At 41.9% G+C, this 17,562-nt stretch overlaps 1 protein-coding gene across 1 annotated transcript in view; it reads left to right on the top strand.

The window, feature by feature from the left end:
- Nucleotides 1-7,626: 7,626 nt before the first annotated feature.
- Nucleotides 7,627-17,562, top strand: part of FAM20C (FAM20C golgi associated secretory pathway kinase) — a 160,838-nt gene continuing 150,902 nt past the window's right edge. Inside the window, exons 1-2 of the mRNA XM_033963212.1 lie at nucleotides 7,627-9,107; nucleotides 12,782-12,969. Coding sequence (XP_033819103.1) covers nucleotides 8,551-9,107; nucleotides 12,782-12,969 — 745 coding nt within the window. The 5' untranslated portion in view covers nucleotides 7,627-8,550. The remainder of the gene's footprint in view (nucleotides 9,108-12,781; nucleotides 12,970-17,562) is intronic.

The raw sequence follows: 17,562 nt of genomic DNA, 5'->3' as shown, positions 1-17,562 counted from the left end.
GCTGCAATTATTTCGTACATTCCTAAAAACTTTGTTGTTCTCGCAATTTTTAAATGGTTTAACTACAGCCTCAACAAAATGATAATATTATAGTTATTTTTCTTACGTACTTTAGTTTTTAATTAGTTCTTCCTTCTCCTATGTTTTCTGCTATGTACTTTAGTCTTAATTATATGTGAACCGAGTTGAGCTCCACTGGGAGATGACCCGGTATATAAACCAAAGATTAGATTAGGTCTGTTTTGAGAATTTACATCTGCTGTCTATATTTTGCACTGTTCAGGAAGAAATGTATTTCTCTGGTGTTGTACTGCATGCAGATTCTAGCATCATGGGTTTCATTAGTGTATATTTGAACTTTTAGTTTGTGGTCCTGTATGTGCAAAGGATTCAGCTGTGTTCTGCATTGTGTGACCAAGGCCAGGTGTTCTGGTAAGAACGAGTCTCAAGAAGCGCTACTGGTATCATGGTCCTAAGTAGGAAGATATTTGTCGGCTCTCCTTCAGCCCTTTTGGACCTCAAATGACCATTGCTTAAAAATTAGCGAAGACACTGGCCTAGGGTGTCAAATACCCTTGGGCCAGCTTTGGTTAATATGCATTATTTACGGCAGGTCCTATTTAATGCAATGGAATATTTTTACTAGCAACATGCATTTGAGCAGATTAGTAAATCTAGCAAATTCTGTTCCTTGCAACAGAACCTTTTTGCTAATATTATGCACTAGTGTTTTAGCCCGTTACATTAACGGGTGCTAGAGTAGATGTCTGTCTGTTTATTTGTTTTTATTTGTCTCTCTCCTTGAATGCTGTCTGTCTGTCATTCTTTCTGTCTGTGTCTCTCCTTGGCCCCCTGTCTCTCTATCTTTATTTCTAACTCTATCCTCTTTCCTCAATCCTGCATGTGCCCTTTTTTCTTTCTCCTCTCCACTTCCTTCCGTCTGCTCCCCCTGTTCCCACATTTCCATTCAGTGTCTGTCTCCCTCTCTCTACCCCTTCCATCTACTGTTCACCCTCTGTCTTGCCCCTTCCATTCACTGCTCTCTCTTCTCTTTCCATCCAGTTTCCGCCCTCTCTCTCTCTGTTCCATATGTTATCTCCCTTTCCCCCTTTCTTTTCCCTTGGTCTGGCATACCTTCCTCCTTCCCTCCATGCCCTGCCATGTCTTCTTCCATCCAAGCCATTCTCTCCCCCTCTGCTCCCTTTCCTCCTTGAACTTCATCGGGCAGCAGCAGCATTCACAATTCATTGCTTTTGCCGGCTTCAGGTCTTCCTCTCTGGCGGGTCCTTAGGCAGGACCCGCCAGAGAGGATGGCCTGAAGCCGGCAACAGCAGCGAATTGTAAACGCTGCTGCTAGCTGAAGCACCCGAGGCAGACGCTTCTCTACCCTCCCAGCCCAACCCCCGGTGACTCTCTTATGTCTCCGTCCCATGCGACATGACTTTAACAAACCTCCCTCCAGCGTTGGCAGCCGCAGCACGCTAAACAGGCTGCTTCGCAGCTTTCTCCTGCAGTTGAGTCCCTCTGTTGCGTCACTGATGACGTCACCAGCAGGAGACTCACCGGAAGGAGAAAGCCGCAAAGCAGTCTGTTTAGCGTGCTGCGGCTGCCAATGCTGGAGGGAGGCTTGTGCTGGTATGGGCAATTTCGGGCCTCCTATGACCACCATCTTTGTAGAGCAGGGAATTCAGCGCTGGCGGTGAGTCCTGCTGGCGAGTGTACGTAGGTGTAAAGCTGGGTACTCGTGCATGCGCACTCCTGCGGCCACAGACCTATGGATCATGGAAGCACCAGATAGAAGTGCGCATGCGCGGCTAGGGTTTTATTATATAGGATTAGAGCAGGTAGGTTAATCCAGCCCTTGGACTGTAAATTATCTTGGGACAAGGAAATGCCTACTGTACTTAATATAACTCAACTTAAACTACCAATAAAAAAATCATAATTTACTGTAAATCTAAATAATAATAAAATGCATGCAACACTTACCCCCTCTTTTACTAAAGTGTGCTAACCAATTAGCACGCACTAAACGTTAACACGTCCATAGCACACCTTAGTAAAAGAGGGCCTTGATTTAAAATGAATAGCCCATATCCCACTTCTACACTGCATCTTACTGTTGTTGAGGAACAAACACCCCTGTTCTTTGATGAGTGTTGATTTATATAATGGTGAGTATTAAATCTTCAGGTCACTCTACTGACACAAAAAAGAACTGTAAAAGATTCCGTAGTGCTCTCATTAAATCTTTCTTTTTGGACTTCCATGTGACAGCAACATTTTATCAAAACGAAGAAATTGACCCTGGGAGATCCACAGAGAAGAAAATCCAAGAGAAACCGAAAAAAACACTGGAGAGAACACGCTGACAAAAACTTTTGGTTTCAGCAGCGCGTTCTCTGCAAATTTCCACACAATTGTTCTTTTGGATTGATTAGTTTTTGTATCTACTACCATAGGACTATCAGGGAACCCTGATAGAAGCCTATCTTGTCGAAACAGGAATCATGTTGGGTCCTACGCTCTCAGCGGACTAGGTCCTTAAGTTTTTTATGTGGATTATTTTACTTTTATGGCGATTGTTCACGTTGACTTTTGGAACTTTTAAATTTTCAATAAAGTTCATTTCAGGAACATCGTCATTCCACAGCATTAATCTCACTCAACCTGAATCATTTCTGTGTGAAACATTTGCCAGAAGTAGGAGTGCAAGAACTAAAAGGTCCCGAACGCTGACAGGCAGAAAAAGGTTCGAATATATTTTTAATTTTGACAAACACCATTCTGTAAATAAAACTCGAGCAACTACCGAGAATTTCCTGTGAGAGAGAGAGAAAAAAACGACGACTATACACTCCAAAGGAAACTACCCTGCTTTCCCGTCCTCACCACAGCGTGAAGGGCCGTCAACCTCCCCTAGAAAAGCTGGCCGAAGAGTCACCCAGTTGCTAGGTAACAGCGAACTGCAGCCCAATAGAGACGAGACCGTTGCTTGGAGCCCCCGCGAGGCGGGCTCGTGACTCTCGCCCGTCGCCAAACAGCTTCTCCCAGTAAAGGCGTGGCCCCTCCAACCGCCGCCCACTCGCCCTGAACGCTGATGGAAAGCTGCCTTGGGTGAGGTGGGCGGAGCCAAAGGGTGACGGACAACCCGGGGGCGTTACTTTCCGGAAGCGCCCGAACTGAGGTGAGATGTGTTTTCGGTGTTTGTTTGGCGGTTGGGCTCTGGGCGGGTTGTAACCAAAGCTGAAATTGGAGCCGTTAGTTAACGGCGCTGCAGGAAGGCTTGACTCGAGGTGGTTGTTGGGGCCTCTGTGTGTTAGCCAGGAAAGTTGGATGCAGACGGTTCGGGTGGTGCCGACTGTTTTTTTTGTGGCTCGAGCGGGAGAAGGAAGGGAGGCAGAAGCGGTGGCTAGAGAGAGGGAATCTAGCTAAAGCCGTTTGTATAGTGGAAAACAGCGCTGTAATAGGGAGAGGGACACCAAAGGAAGGTGGAAGAAGCAAAATAGAACAGAAAAAAACCAACAACACCCCACCCTCATGTGGGTGCAATAGAAATACAGTAATGTCACATAAGCCTTCGTAGCCGCTTTTCATCCACTTGCTTATTGGTTTCTCCTGCAATTCTCACCAAATGATTGGGGGGGGGGGGGGGTGCAAGATACAACACAGATTATCTCTGGCTCGCAATGAAGGAGCTTGCTCAGTATTAGGGATAAAAAAATAAAATAAATAATAACACTTTCACTCCACTTGATGCATAAATGTCAAGTTCAATAATAGCAAAACAGCACAGGCTCTGCAATACATCAAAATTGAAGGAAAAAGCCTGACAAGGGCCCTCCCACCTCCACTAAAAAAAGTGGTTTGATTTCAGGTAGTTGAGCGATCACCTCATCGGCAAAAAAAAACAACAACAACTTCATTAGAGTTAAAATTGGAAAAACTGCTATGTTGAGGACATGAAACATGATAAATGAAATAATATCAACGTATCCTTCAGCTGATCGGTACGCCCACGGTGGCCAGTGTTTCACAAATCTGCTGCCTCAGGGTGTGACGCAACCAATCAGGCTAGAATGGGGGTGTCAAAGTCCCTCCTCAGTCGCAATCCAGTCGGGTTTTTGGTATTTCCACAATGAATATGCGTAAGATCTATTTGCATGCACTGCTGTCATTGTATGCTAACAAATCTCATGCATATTCAATGGGGAAATCCTGAAAACCCGACTGGATTGTGGCCCTCAAAGAGGGACTTTGACACCCCTGGGCTACAACAAAAACAAAAATAACCAAAGGTTAAAAATGTTTCAAACTGTTCCAATCATTGTCCTCGTAGCTCAAATAAAGCTCACAAGACACACCTTCAACAACGGGACGCTGAACGCGTCTCCTGCATCCTAAGATGGCTCCTCACACGCTCACTCTGGATTTGAACACTCCTGGTGTGATGACATCATGGCCAGAAGTGACTGCATCAAATACTAGGACGCTATTGATTTCTAACATGATTCTAATGTGAATATTTTATTTTATATTTTTTATTTTTATTTTGGCTGTTGTGATTTTGATTCCGATAGCAGATAGAGAAGAATTTCATCTGGTAGTAAAGTGCAATGCTAAAAACATGTTAAATACAAAATGCAATAAAAGTGAAAAATTCCTACTTACCAACTGTAGATCATTCAATAAAAATGATTCAATAAAAAGCACTCCAATCTAATCTTTGATTCAGCCCCCGGGTTCTTCACTGTTCAAGGTATATATCCAAAACTGTTCAGCCTGCAGAAATCGTGTTCTATTCGAACGGCCCTCTGTAATGTGATCTATCACACAATAACGTAGATAGATCAATGAAGTTATGATTGTGTTCTAAACAATGAACCAATAGAGGAGCTTGTATTCTAGTGTTGTGTATGCAACTTTTGTGTTCCGTGACCCGCTTCTTAAAAGGGCACGTGGTCTGACCCACATAGATCTTTAAACACAGTCATATAAAAATATACACTACAAATGATGTGCATGAAGTGACATGTTTAAGGTCAAAACACTGGCTAGTTTGAGGATGCGTGAAAATGTTAGTTAATGCAAGTCACTTCACACGGCATACATGTCCCACATTTATAATGACAAGTCTGAGGCTTGTGTGTTATTGCTTATGTCAGAGGGACTCAAAAGTTCCTTCAAATTTTTTGTCTAGTAAAAGCAATCTGGAAATGAATTTCAGCAAATGTTGGATGCAACTCCATGATTTCCCAATGTTTCCTTAATATTCTTGTTATAGTGTTCATTTTGGGTGACTATTGTAAAACACAGGTGACGGTGTCATCACTGTTGTCCTTATCCCTGGGGACAAACAGAAGATCCCGATTAAGGAACTTCTCCCTTTTATAAGCCTTCTTCAAAACAGCTTGCGGGTATCTCTGTTTTTAGGGATGACAGTGGCTTACCTGGCAAGGCGGGAACCTGAGGCAGAGCACCCCTTCCTCCAGGCAGTGGGAGGGTGTGTTGATCAGTTGCAGCTGCCTGTATGTGACTGTTGGCTCTGCTGGACCCCTGTCCTGGAGCAGGAAGTTGACATCAGAGGAGGAGGCCAGCAAACCGCAGACCCACGATCGCTTCAACACCCCTAGCTCCCTGTACCCGGGGTGGACCATCCCATCCTTGGTACACCACTGGGGATGCTTGGCACCCACTGACCTAGCTCCTATGCTTCTCATAGAGCCCACTTTTCTCTATCCCTGTCCAGTTTTGATGATGCCATTGTTATGAATTAGCTTTTTTACAAAAGCTATGAAATGGACTTAGCATTATTTATGCTAAGCCCATTTGTAGTGGAGGGGCATAGTCAAGATGTCCAATTATGGATGAGCCTGAGCCCAAAGTGGGTAGGCATGGAATTTGTCCCTGGCCCCATGCTCTGCTCTCCTTTTTGTCCCCCCAACCTAAAATATTAAATACCTGAGCTGACAGGGATTCCCAAGCCCCACCAGCTGAAGACCTCCACCTTGCATAGCCTTTGCTCTTCCAAGTGATAATCAGCCTGCACTATACTTGGTCTGCTGTCACTGTCATCAGACTGCACATTCTTATTTCTTGGCATTGTATGAAAACTGAGCATGTGCAGAGTGGGGCTGGTGTTGGTATCAGTTTGAAGCAAGTTCTGCCAGCTTTTATTTGGAAGAGCGCAGAGTTTAGGGATTCCCACCAGCTATGGCGAGGGTATCACAATTTTGGGTGGGCCCCTAAAAAAGGGCTTTTTCTAATTTTTATTTTCAGGTCATACCCTAATGTCAGCACATGGAGCACTTCCTATTTAGGAGGCACTAAGGGGGAAATTCTGTAAATGGCATCTAAAAAGATAGGCACCTGTAATCTCTTGTCAATCATACATAGGCTCCTATAGGCACCTATATTCTCTTGTCAACATACATAGGCTCCTATTACAGAAATGCACCTAACTTAAAATTTAGGCACCCTTAGGCCAGGGTTTTAAAAGCCTACATTATAGATGCCTAAGTCCTTTAGAGAATTGTACCTAGTGGCGCCTAAGTCCTCCACACCTTAACATACCTACTTTGAGTTAGGCATTGATAGGCGCCAATCTTTTTAGAATTGTGCCTATTGTCAACATACATAGGCTCCTATTACAGAAATGCACCTAACTTAAAATTTAGGCACCCTTAGGCCAGGGTTTTAAAAGCCTACATTATAGATGCCTAAGTCCTTTAGAGAATTGTACCTAGTGGCGCCTAAGTCCTCCACACCTTAACATACCTACTTTGAGTTAGGCATTGATAGGTGCCAATCTTTTTAGAATTGTGCCTAAGAAGATAGGTGCCTATCATCCGATTCATTTTTTTTTTTTTCAATTATGAATATAATTGAAACCAATTTACTAATTAAGTTAGGCACCTACCTTTAGGCGTCTTTTATAGAATTTCTCCCTAAGTGCTCTGACATCAACTGTGCATTAAACAGTACATGTTAATGTGAGCACACAACCTGGATCAAAACTAATCTCAGTACAGTATTTGTAATCTGCTTAGTCTCACTAAGGGTCTAGATCAGTGTTCTTCAACCACCGGTACTCAAGCATTTTTCCCCATCTGTCCCGGCAGGCTCACACTCTATATCTGGTGATCAGGAAACGTGGCATTAGCTTTACAGAAGACATGATATACTATTTTGTTTTGAAATATTAGTCTATACAATATAAAAGGTTAGTTTTGAAATATAAGAAACAAAAGCATATATTTGCTTCTGGGATTAATGGAACATTATTATTTTGTAAAGGTTAGCATTTAAAAAATGCTTTAGAAAATGCAGTCTGCCATTCAGACAATGACATAGCAAAATGATGATACTGAGCCTAAGCAGCGAGACTGAACCATTATTTTGCAATAGCCTTCACATAGCTCTTTTGTGCAAACCTTTGAGAAACAGACGCCCTCTCCTTGCCCTGGATGGAGCTGCAGTACTCTGGGAAAGAAAAAAAAAAAGCTTATGGTTGAGGTTTTCCTTTTACTATCGCTGTAGCATTTATTTAGCCAATCTCTTAACTATGACGTCTGGAAGGCTGGATTCATGGCTTGCTCATAATATTTAACACACCCACTGTAGGCTGGAGCTGCAGCATTACCAGTCCAACCAGTCTACAGCATTCAGTGTAGCTGAAAAGGGTATTCACTCTGCACCTGCCAAAGATCTCTCTCTCTTTTTCTCTCTTCTTCTCCTCCTCTCTCTGCATTTCTTCCTACTTTGCTTCCCTTTTTTCTTTTCAAATCGTATTGAGGGAAAGATATAAGATTTTACATCTGAGAGAAGATATTTTGCTGCTAAGAAGAGTCTACAATTTTGCCTGCCTAATCTCCGTTGTATGTGCCATATTCGAGCTTGTGTTACAGTAATGTCATCAGTCAGCCAAACCGTCTTGGATACAGCATCACACTGATTTGATTCCAATGAAACCTGCTAGTCTCTCCAAGCACTGGATGTGATGGATGAAGATTTTGGAACCGTTGTAAGAAATTTATTCCCAAGCTAATGTTTTTAGGAATCTTGTAGAGGAAAAAGAGTCCTGCTGCTGCATCAAGCTTCAGTTTTCAGTGAATAGGGAGCATCATACTGTTTGCTGGAACCGAGTATTCTGGATGATTTTTATTCATCCCGTGAATCCATATTTATTCAAGGTTTTTGTTTCCTAATATCTTTTTCAGTGAGTGCTTCAAAATTCTGGTGTCTTTCAGCATCTTATGAAAACATTGCTAGAGTTTATGTCATAACAGTTGCCAGATGTCTTTATTGTGTTCCTTGCTTGGTTTTATAGACTTGATGCCCTGCTTTATATTGAGTATTTTATGAAAATCAAAAAAACAAAACAAATGAGGACTTATTGTTTCTGGAATATTTATTTCTGACAGCATATGAAAATTGACTTAATTCACATAATTGTTTTATATTTCAAAACAAAATACAAAAGCTTTTTCTATGAAAGAGCAGTTTAAAATTTTATTTTAAAACCCCTATAATTTATTAGTAATAGTGGAAATGAAAATGATTTTGATGCGTAAGTTCAGGGTGTTAATCCTAATGGTCTTTTTGGTTGCCTGCACAATGCATATTATGATAGATCTGTTACCAAAACTGGAGAGACGAGCTACAAGGACTGATGGGAACACAGAGTGCTCCTGCTCTCACGGCCTGAATGAGGAGATGCAGGGCTGGGGGAAGCAGAGAGTCAAGAGTGGGGCTGAATCAGACTGGCCTAATAAGCACACTCTGAGGATCCTACAGGATTTTAGCAGTGATCCAAATTCCAATCTCACTTCACATTCTTTGGAGAAAATTGCAGGGATGTTGGACAAAAATGAAGCTTTTAAAAAACTGGAACAGTTTGGCATTAGTGAGGACCACAATAACAAGCAGCTCATTCAAGATGGGAGCATAAACAAACAGAGGCTTGGAAAGGGACATTCCAGACTAGCGGCACTGTTTGATCATCCCTGCTACAAAAATCCAATTCCACACCTGACAGAGGATGATGTCTTATTTAATGTTAACAGTGATATCAAATTTAACCCTAAAGTTGCTGAAACTCAGCAATGGTAAGTATGAAAAATAAAATGTGTAAGTGTAAAGTAGCTTAGGTATTGGAGCTTCAAAGACATATGTATTAAAGAATAATTTTGTTTTTGTCATGAATGAATATTTTGCATTATCCTCAAATCAGTAACAAGGACAATGCTTAAAAGTTAAGTAAACCTTTCATTACATTTTAGCAGTATTGGTATCCTGTACTATCACTTATGCTTGTCTTAATATTTTGGATTTGGGAAATTTTAAACAGTATATTCAGCAGAGCATTTGCATTGGTCATTTTAGACAAAATATATGGAAAACAGGTTTCAGGGTAAGTTAGAAAATTAATCAATTTGCTTATAATTAAGAAATATCAATGCATCTGTTACATGGCAATGCATCTGTTTTACACAACAATGTATTAAATATAATTTATATTTCAAAAATATGTAATCAACAAAATTGAAAAGCAAAATAATTTTTTGCGGACTACACAAGTGCTGTAGTATTGTAGCCCTGTAGTGGCAAATAGGCATACTTGTGCCATTAATGGGAGTAAATCTGAGATCATTAAGAAGAGGGAATGATAGGTTCACATTAACAGAGCTTAGAATAACTTTTTTTTTTAACGCGAAGAAAAATTATGGCTTAACAAAGGTTGTGGGACAACTTCAGGGTGTAAACTAGACACATTTTATATAACCCATTTTAATAAACTATTAATGCTTTCCATTACCCAGAAATAAAAAAGGGAAGTGAATGCCGAGGATGCTTTAAACTAGTATGCAGAACAGACATTTGCAATGAAAAACAGAACTGGCTGCTCTCTTTGTACATGAAAACATGAAGCATTTACGCCTTTTTAGTGTTATGGCTTTCATTCATAAATTACCTATTCCATTGATTTAGAGGAAAAATTAAAAAATGAAAAGGCCTGTCTCTGACTACAACAGCAGCACTGTCTTCAAGTTTGTGGGCAGTATATTTTGCTATTGTTCATACTGTACTATACAAAATTTTAAACCAAGTATTTCAACAGTTTGTATGTATGCTAATGTAAGGTGTGCACATCTTCACTTTCTACCTAATGTTTTGTTTATAATCAAAACCTTGTGTGTAATTATATGCAAATTTCAAGAATAGCAGTTTGGAAAGAACTATCTTTGTAAGCATGTCTGCAGGCAGTATTTGATCCAGCATTCACTATATAATTTACAGATGACTTTATGTATTGTTGACCTCTAGAAAAAATATAATAGCAGGAGAAAATATATTTTCTTTATTTCAATTTCAGATTTTCCAATATAAAAGCTAAAAATATACCAAAGAAAAATCTCACACAAAATAAAATAAAAAATCTTAAATAAAGTGCTCAGTGTGCTATACTTGCCAGGCAGCAGCAGTATAGAATAACCATCAGAGCACCAGCCCTTCCTACCTACCACAATATTTGTAAAGCCATGCAAATGACTAGTAGATGGTAACTTCACATTCTGTATAGATAGTACTGCCGATGATAACAGAAAAAGTCGTCGCTGAGCCTGGTTGAAAGTCCCAAGTGCAAATCAATCTGTGAGTCCAAAGTGCAAAATGATTCCTTGTGAGGATGAGGAATCATTTTGCACTTTGGACTCACAGATTGTCCTCCCCTTCCGTTTCCCTTCCCTCCCCTGGAGGTCTGGCATCTTTCCTTTTTTCATCTCCATCCATGCAGCTGCAGCGATGGACCCCACCATCCCCAGATTGACCATCCTTTTCTCAACTACCCTTTCATTCAGCATTTCCTTCCTTCCCCATTGTAACATTTCTCCTTTCTGTCTCCCCATCCATCTCGCCCTCTCCATGAGTCCAATACTTTCTGCCTCCTGCATGCTTTCTTTGTCCTCGCCTCTTCCCTCGAGTGGCAACCCTCCTTCCCACCCCCCAACCCAACATGATTTCTCCCCATGCGCCATCTCACCCTCCCCTCCAGTGTGTAGCACCTTTCCTTTCCCTCCCTTTCTGCCAGGTCCAGCAGCACCTTTTTTCCCTTCCCTGCTCCCCCTGTCCAGCAGTCCCCCTTCTCCCTTCCCTCCCTCTGTGTACTTCCAGACCAGGCCCCCCCCCCCCCCACGAAGGCCTGGCCTGTCCTCCGGCTTCCCCCAGGCCTCCCACTCTTACTGTAGCCTGCAGAGAGGATCGCCAGTGCTCTACGCGATTATTGTAGGCTGCCACCATCCTCAGAAGCCCGGGGCAGGATCGTGTCAGAGGGAACGTGCTTCTGAGGACGGTGGCAGCCTACAAGGATCATGTAGAGCACTGGCGATCATCTCTGCAGGCTGCGATAAGAGTGGTAGGCCCGGGGGGAAGCCGAAAGATGCAGCAAAGAATGCCAAAGCACGGAACAAGGTAGAACCAGGATTTTTGCAGCTTTTCCCAACTGACACTCGCCCCCTAAAGCAGGAGCGGCAGCGACAGGCCAGCAAGAGACAGCACTGCCACTCCTGCTTTAGGAAGGCACGGGTAGGAAGGTCAGTCACCGAATCAGCCAGGCTGAGTTTTAAAAAAATCAAATCGATTTGAATCGATTCACCCAAAGTGAATTAGTGAATCGATTCGAATCAGAAATCGGGCAGCACTAGTGTGCAGTATTGCAGTTGGTTAGCTTAATTAAAAAGTATATTCAGTTAAAACTGAACATTTCTTTATTCTTGTTATTGTCCCTAATCTGTAAAAAAAAAAAGTGTGTATGTATATATGTGTGTATAGGGTTGTGCAGAAATCCTAAAGGTGGAAAAACCATTGAATTGAAGTTTTTCCCATAAATTTGATTGTACTTGATAAGAAAATAATTTTTTTAAAAATTGAAAGCCCATCCTAGAGTCTCTCAAAACCACCAATTAACATAAAGCTTCATTTTTCTTAAAATTTGCTATAATTAGCTATAACTTTTATGTTTTCACACTGAGCAATGATACAAAGATAAAAAGACATTTTATGTAAAAACAAAAAAAAAAATCTAGCAGTATTTTATTAAATGAACCTTCAATAGCTGCACTTTATTGTGGAAAATAACAGGAATTTAACATACTTTGCCAATAGATAAACACGTATACGTTGGTGTAGCCATCTACCAATGGCATTCCAAATAAGCATTCAATGCCATCTTAAGATTGGTTAAAGCCTATGATGCTGAACAACTCCTTGCAACAAGGCCTCACGGTGCACTGGGTGGTGATGCCAGTGGCTAAGTCAGTTTTGTCATAGTAAAGAAGGTTAACGATACAGCCGAGCAAGATGTTAAACTGTTAACTGACTTTAATACTGGCATCACCAAAGTCCCAATGCAGCGTGAGGCCTTGTTGCAAGGAGTTCAGCATCACATGCTTTATCCTGACTATACTCGTATGCTGTTACACTTAGCATAAAATTATATTTCTTAGCTCTTCTACACATGATATTACACATAACATGGAGTGGTATTTTTAGCTCTTCTAAGCAACCAAAAATAATAGTATTATGAAGTTAAATATTACAGTTCTTCTGTACAGTGGCGATTTATCATGCTTTTAGTATAAAAATAAGTCGGGCCAATCGTTGAAATCCTGACCAGTAAAGATCAGCTGAAGAGTCTTGTGTTCACTGTTATGTTCCTGTGTGGTAGAGATATATATATATAATATATAAATATTTGCAAAAAATGCATTTTCTTGATTTCCAGGCAAAATGAAGGTAATGAAGGTCATGATGAGGAAGAATTTTTGCCCACAGGAGAAGCATCTGTTGATTCCTATCCAAATTGGCTACAATTTCACATAGGTATTAATCGATTTGAAATGTATTCGAGGGACAATCCTGCCATTACTGGTCTGCTACAAGATCTCGTCACCCAGAAGATAACTACTGTTGGTAAGTTCCCATCATTTTGATTTTACATTGGTCAGCTGCTTGCTGGTATCTGTACATGTGCAGAATCACATGATGATCATGTTCTGTACATTTTTATTTTGAAATGCCATGTCATGGCTCCTTCAGCTATATCGTTGATCTTCAATAAGATTCTGCTTGGTAGGTGAAATTTTATATGATAGGTGTTTTAGAACTGTCCAAGTTTTTTTAATTCAGAATAAATTCAAAACATTATAATCACACAATTCTGCAATGCAATGCTGCAAATCAGCTTATACAAAAACAATAAGACCACCAGTAGTTGTCTTAGAAATGTAGAATAGCATATGTTGAAACAAATATCTGAGTTGTAGAGTGATTTGTATGTATTTATCACAAATTAACTGCCTTTATGAGGTGATTCTCCCAAGGTGGTGTATAACAAATATGGTTTGACATAAGTAACAACACAATACTGTACAAAGGATACACCATAACAGGCAGCATATTCATATTGGAGCAAGCTTGAACAAAGTAGGAGGCAGCCCAAAAATCTAGGAGCCACATTCAGAATGAATGGAGTTATTTATGTACATTAACAAATTCCATTCATAACATGCTCATTGTGATGTACAGCAAGCAGGGAATGAGTGGATAAAACGATACTGTTCTTCACTGTTTCCTACCCATCCTAAACTAAACTAAACCTTAAGTTTGTATACTGCATCTTCTCCACAATCGTAGAGCTCGGCACGGTTTACAGGAAATGGTGTAGAGAAGGAACTCCAATGAGGGTAACAGGACAGTAAAGAGAAAGTTTAGAGGGACTTAGTATAGCAAAGAGGAGGACATATTACATTTTTGAGAATAGCCAGGTTTTCAGATGTTTTCGGAAAAGTTGGAGGGCGCCCAGATTCCGAAGTGGGGTAGAAAGGTTATTCCAGAGCTCAGTGATTCTGAAGGAGAGGGATGACCCTAGTTTTCGTGGATGGGATATGCCTTTTAATGAGAGGAAGGATAGTTTGAATTTTTGGGTGGCTCTGATGATGATAGGATTCGAGGAATTCCAAGATAGTGGGATAAGGGGAGGAAGGATGTCATGTAGGATCTTGAAAGTTAGGCAAGTGCATTTAAAGTGGACCCTAGTGACTACTGGAAGCCAGTGAAGTTTGGACAGGAGTGGGGAGACATGGTCAAATTTACTTTTTGTGAAGATTAGTTTAACTGTGGTATTCTGAATCCGCTGAAGTCTTTGAAGGCTGTTCTTTGTTAGGCTTTAGTAGATGGAGTTACAATAGTCCAATCTGGAAAGGATGATGGATTGTACGAGGACAGCAAAGTGTTGATGATGGAAACAGGATCTCGCTTTCCTCAGCATGTGAAGGCTGAAAATCATTTTTTTACCAAGGAGTTGAGGTACTCATTGAAGGATAGTGTAGAGTCAATGATGATGCCCAGAACTTTGCTAGAGAACTCAAACTGCAGTGTGGTGCCAGAGGACAGTGGGATGAGGGTGGGTAACTGATCTAATTTTGGGCCGAGCCAAAGTAGTTTTGTTTTGGAATCAATTAGTTTCATTTGTACGGTGAGGACCCAGGATTTGAGGCTTATTATACATGAGGAAATGTTCTCAGAGAGGTTGGTGAGGTTCGAGTCGGTCTCGAGGAGGACAAGGATGTCATCAGCATAATTGTAAAGTGTTTCCAGGGGGGATAGGTAGAGGAGTTTCAGGGAGGTCATATAGATGTTGAAGAGAATAGGGGATAAAGGTAAGCCCTGCGGGACTCCACAAATTGGTTTCAAAGGAGAGGATGAATTGCCATTCATATTAACAGTGTAAGAGCGGGAGCGTAAGAATTTCGAGAACCAGTCTAGGACTGTAGAGTTAATGCCAATCTCAGAAAGTTGAAAAATAAGAATATTGTGATGTACAACGTCAAATGCTGCAGAAAGGTCGAATTGTAGAAGAACAGCAAACTTATTACGAGAATGAAGTTGTTGAACCATTGAGATTAGTGAGGCCAATAGGGATTCGGTGCTGAAGTTGGGTCTAAAGCCATATTGGTAAAGAAGGAGAAAGTAGAATCTCTCTAAATAGGATGAGATTTGGGTAGATATGATGGACTCTAGCATCTTGGTCAGGAGGAGGTCAGCCTATCTGGTAATGGAGAGAGGCTTTAGGCTGCAGTTGCTGAGGAAATGAGAATAAGCTAAAGCTACCCCTAGAAGATGCAACGTTAGCCTCACTCCATTGCCCACCTGCTCCCAGCAGCTGCAACTGAAGCCTTTCTTTAGGATCGACTCAGCCACCCCAACAGCAATGGTGTCGCATCCTCATCCCCAGCAGTAGCCTCTCTCAATATCTCTTGCCCTCCACAACAGGAGCCACACAATTCCCCCATTCTGGAGTAGCCTCTCTCAACTGTTCTCACCCTTCTTCCAATAAATGGAAACAGACTTTAACATTTTTAATTGAACCTGCCAATAGGGCTACTGGAGAATCTCCTCCTCAATAATGCTCCTGATCCCGGGAAAAGCAAGCAGCATATTCTCACATGTGGGTGATGTCATCCAAGGAGATCCAGTATGGACAGCTTTAAGAACTTGAGAAAGTTCGCAAACTACTCGTACCGTGCAGACTCATGGTACCTCAGTTCTTAGATTTTCACGGAGCTAAGAAGTCGTGCTTCTGAACGCTGTTCAGTTTTTTCCTTTGCCTTCCACTTGCGTGTTTTTTTGTTTTAAATGTCTTTTAAATTTCTTTATTAGTAAAAAAAAAAAAGAAGAGACAAGTCGTTTTTTTAAGAACATAAGAATAGCCTTACTGGATCAGACCAATGGTCCATCAAGCCCAGTAGCCCGTTCTCAAGGTGGCCAATCTAGGTCACTAGTACCTTGCCAAAACCCAAAGTGTAGCAATATTCCATGCTGCTAATACAGGGCAAGCAGTGGCTTCCCCCATGTCTTTCTCAATAACAGACTATGAACTTTTCCTCCAGGAACTTGTCCAAACCTTTCTTAAAACCAGCTACACTATCCGCTCTTACCACTTCTACTGGCAATGCGTTCCAGAGCTTAACTATTCTCTGAGTGAAAAAAATTTCCTCCTATTGGTTTTAAAAGTATTTCCATCGAGTGTCCCCTAGTCTTTGTAATTTTTGATGGAGCAAAAAATCGATCCACTTGTACCCATTCTACTCCACTCATGATTTTGTAGACTTCAATCATATCTCCCCTCAGCCGTTTCTTTTCCTCGTGGCTTTTTGTCATGCAGGACGTTGCTTTTTTTTCTCAGCCATTGAGTTTGATTTGGCTGATGTGATATTTCCGCCCATATCCAGGCCATTAACAGCTTCAAAAAGTGCTGCAGGTGCCAAAGGCCAATTTCTATCACCGACCCATACAGTTGGTGCTTGCAGTGCCTTGGGCCTGAACACCGGGTGAAAGCCTGTGCTCGGTGTTCTACTCTGCAGAAATGTTCCATCAAGAGCCGGAAACTTCAACAGGAGAAGTTGTTTGGGACAAGCATAGACACCGAGATGACATTGCAGTCTTCGACGTCAAAGATATCTATATTGACACCGGCGTTGGGAGACGTCGCTCCGTCCGGTAAGCCAGCTAAGAAGCCACCAGCTTCCCAACTGGCATTGAAGGTCAACCTTGCATCGAGTACCTTGATGCTGTCCAAGCAGCGATGGCCATTTTTACTGCTCGCCTCAACATCGAGGTGTGCATCCTCATCGAGGTAACCCTCTCCAAGGCAAGCCACGGCACCAGTGGTACTGGTAGGTAAGCCGGTGCTTTCCTTTCATGAAAAACTCGATGCATTCAAATTGCTTACCCCAGTATTGACTCCCTCAGCACCGGCCCAGCCTCAGCATAACACTCTCAGGTCCAGGGGCACTGCAGCTGCCTCTCCAGAACTGCATCAATCCTCTATGCCTAGACATCATTCATCTCATTGCAGGTCTAGTTCTCCATCCAGGCATCGATCCAGGTCATTGAGACATCATCATACCTCCTATTCCTCTCGACACTGGAAGTCCAGTAAGCATCATTCCTCCTCACATGCTTCGAAAAGAAAACATCGCTCTCCCTCACATTCTTCGAAGAGTAAAAGAGTTTAATACCAGGAAAAGCAGGCAGCCTATTCTCACATATGGATGACGTCATCAACAGAGCCCCGATGCGGAAGCCTCACAAGCAGACTTGCTTGTAGAAACTAGAAGTTTTGAGTCAGCCGCACCAGCACAGGGCGCGTCTCCTCGGTTCTCAGTTTTCCGCAGAGCTGAGAAGTCCCTCTTTGACTCTCTGTGTTTAACTTACTTACTTCGTGCCTTCTCTCACCGCGGTTTATGTTCTTTTTCTTTACGAATCGCTGTATTTCTTTTATTACTAGTTTAAAAAAAAAAAATGATTTCTTCCATTTGGCTGCCGGGGCAGGCCACTCGGCCGTAGCCCAGGGGCTTCGACTTTGCAACGGCTGTTTTTCCTCCTATGTCCCGGCCAGCAACAGGCTTCAAGAAGTGTAGCCAGTGTAAGCGTGCGATTTCTCTCACGGACCCACACAGTAGGTGCCTCAAGTGCCTTGGGCCAGACCATCACCCGAAGTCG

The sequence above is a fragment of the Geotrypetes seraphini genome, chromosome 11 (assembly GCF_902459505.1).
Source record: "Geotrypetes seraphini chromosome 11, aGeoSer1.1, whole genome shotgun sequence".
Lineage (NCBI taxonomy): Eukaryota > Metazoa > Chordata > Amphibia > Gymnophiona > Dermophiidae > Geotrypetes > Geotrypetes seraphini.
Note: the sequence above shows the minus strand (reverse complement) of the source record. Positions and strands in the feature narration are given on the sequence as shown.